Source organism: Pygoscelis adeliae, unplaced genomic scaffold (assembly GCF_000699105.1).
Source record: "Pygoscelis adeliae isolate BGI_AS28 unplaced genomic scaffold, ASM69910v1 Scaffold351, whole genome shotgun sequence".
NCBI classification, from domain to species: Eukaryota; Metazoa; Chordata; class Aves; order Sphenisciformes; family Spheniscidae; genus Pygoscelis; species Pygoscelis adeliae.
This window is the reverse complement of record NW_008824112.1, coordinates 223,246-225,338: the sequence shown is the minus strand read 5'-3', so window position 1 is coordinate 225,338 and position 2,093 is coordinate 223,246. Positions and strand designations below refer to the sequence as shown.

The 2,093-nt window shown below is 47.0% G+C and overlaps 1 protein-coding gene across 1 annotated transcript; it reads left to right on the top strand.

Annotated features, from left to right (window-relative positions):
- Window positions 1-1,648: 1,648 nt before the first annotated feature.
- Window positions 1,649-2,093, top strand: LOC103925526 (olfactory receptor 51G2-like). Its single transcript, XM_009334256.1, has 2 exons — window positions 1,649-1,790; window positions 2,059-2,093. Exons 1-2 carry the CDS (start codon window positions 1,649-1,651, stop codon window positions 2,091-2,093), a joined length of 177 nt encoding a protein of 58 aa, XP_009332531.1.

The window sequence follows — 2,093 nt, the reverse complement described above, 5'->3', positions numbered from 1 at the left end:
TGGGGTTGTTGTGGCCGAAGTGCAGGACCCGGCACTTGGCCTTGTTGAATCTCATGCAGTTGGCCTGGGCCCATCGATCCAGCCTGTCCAGGTCCCTCTGCAGAGCCTTCCTGCCCTCGAGCAGATCAACACTGCCGCCCAACTTGGTGTTGTCTGCAAACTGACTGAGGGTGCACTCATGTAATTACATATATAATGAAGAGCTTGTTACCCTCAGACCCTTTTCTTGTCAATGAGGGCTGTACGCACTGTTTATCTGACTGGGGTAGACATCTGGTGAGACAAACAGCCTTCTGGCAGCCCCTGTTCCCCAATGTGATTGGTGGGGTCCAGATAACGATCTGAGATGCTGATACCTACACAGCAGGCATCTGCACCCAGGTGAGGGGACAGTGACCTGTAAGGAAGGACAATCCTTGCCTGTGTTACAGCTTGGCAAGGTGGGTAAGCAGGACTGAAATCTTCCCTCCTCAGCATGCAGAAGTGGTTCCTGTACACCACAGGGAGCTGCCAGAGCTCTCCTCCCTGCGAGTGCGTGATTTGGCTATTGTTTACTTCATTTATGCTGGAAAACAGCACTTGCATTTGTACATACAAGAATATCCAAGTCCAAAATCTTTTGCTCTTGGGCTAGCAGATGTTCACAACGCTACTTTTTGGCAGCACGCTGGTGAATGCTTGTTGGCTGGATCCTGCAAAATGTTGCTGCACTATCTGGGTTCTCAGCTGTGCACAGCTCTCGAAGATGCAGAAACCACTTGGTGCAAAGGCACTTATATCAGGTCTTTGCTGCCAGGGTTATTTTTAGGGAAGGAAAAGATCACCAAGTCTGATATTCATTCACAGAAAGAAAGAAAATAGAGGTGCAAAGAATTAAAAAAAAAAAGATCTAAAATGAGGATGAAGCTCACAGCCAGCAGAGAAGATGTGCTCTGCAACACCCACACAGAAGAGATATGGGAATCTCATTCATAAAGCACTGGAAGCCACACTCAGATATCCAGGTGAGGGAGTCACCTGGCAATATCAGAGCACAGGTCTAGGTATCTGCATGGTGCTCCTTCTCTTGCTCTTCTACAGAACAAGGAAAAGCCAGAGCAAGGACCGGTGAACTCCCTCCATGGCTCCCAAGTCCAGAGGTCGGATTTCTGTATGAGATACAGAAAGCTGCTTTCACCCTTCATCCAGGATGCCACCTCTCAAGTCTTTTTGCCCTCTGGTGCAACACAGTCAATACAGTATCACATCTGTCAATCTAGTAAACAGCTCTCTGTGTCCTGGCATAGAGAAGCCCATAATTCAACCATCAACTAGGTACTGTGTCCCCTCCATCTCCATAAGCTTTCTGACTTGTGGGAGCTGTAGTTCTCCATGCCAAGAACTGATCACAAAGGTAAAATGCCCTCTTGCTGTCTCAGCAAACTCAGAAGTCTGGATCCCCATCACCACAGTGAGAGAGACGTGAAGAAAGCTTTGCTTTATGGCATGGTTACTCTTTTATGATTTCTGTGAATTCTTTTGTAGAGTGGGATCTGCTGCTTGATCTTTGACAGGACAAAGATACTGCACTAGGAAAATGACCAACAGTAGCTTCCTTAGACCTTCAACCTTCTTTCTAACAGGAATCCCAGGAATGGAAAGTGGGAACATGTGGCTTGCCGTCCCTTTCTGCTGCATGTATGTTATTTCCATCCTGCGAAATAGTGCAATCCTCTTTGTCATCAAAGCAGAGCGCAGCCTCCATGAGCCCATGTACCTCTTCCTGTGCATGCTGGCTATCGCAGACTTTGGTATGTCTCTGTCTACACTCCCCACAGCTGGTGAATAATAGTTTAGATATTCTCTATTCCATCCTGTAATCCATTTGACTGCTGAGGATCCTGAACCTTTAAACTCTTCTTATGCAGTAGATGAAGTATACCCTGTTTCTAGGCCCACAGCATTTTCTTTGCTGTATAAAGGAGTGTTGCAGTATCTACAGTCTTCTATACATTCCTGGTCAATAATGCAGGAGCTGTAGCTGCCTGAGGTTCCTAAGCTAATGGCCCTTCTTTTTAGACAAGGAGGGCATAGCAATGGACGTGTGGGGGTAA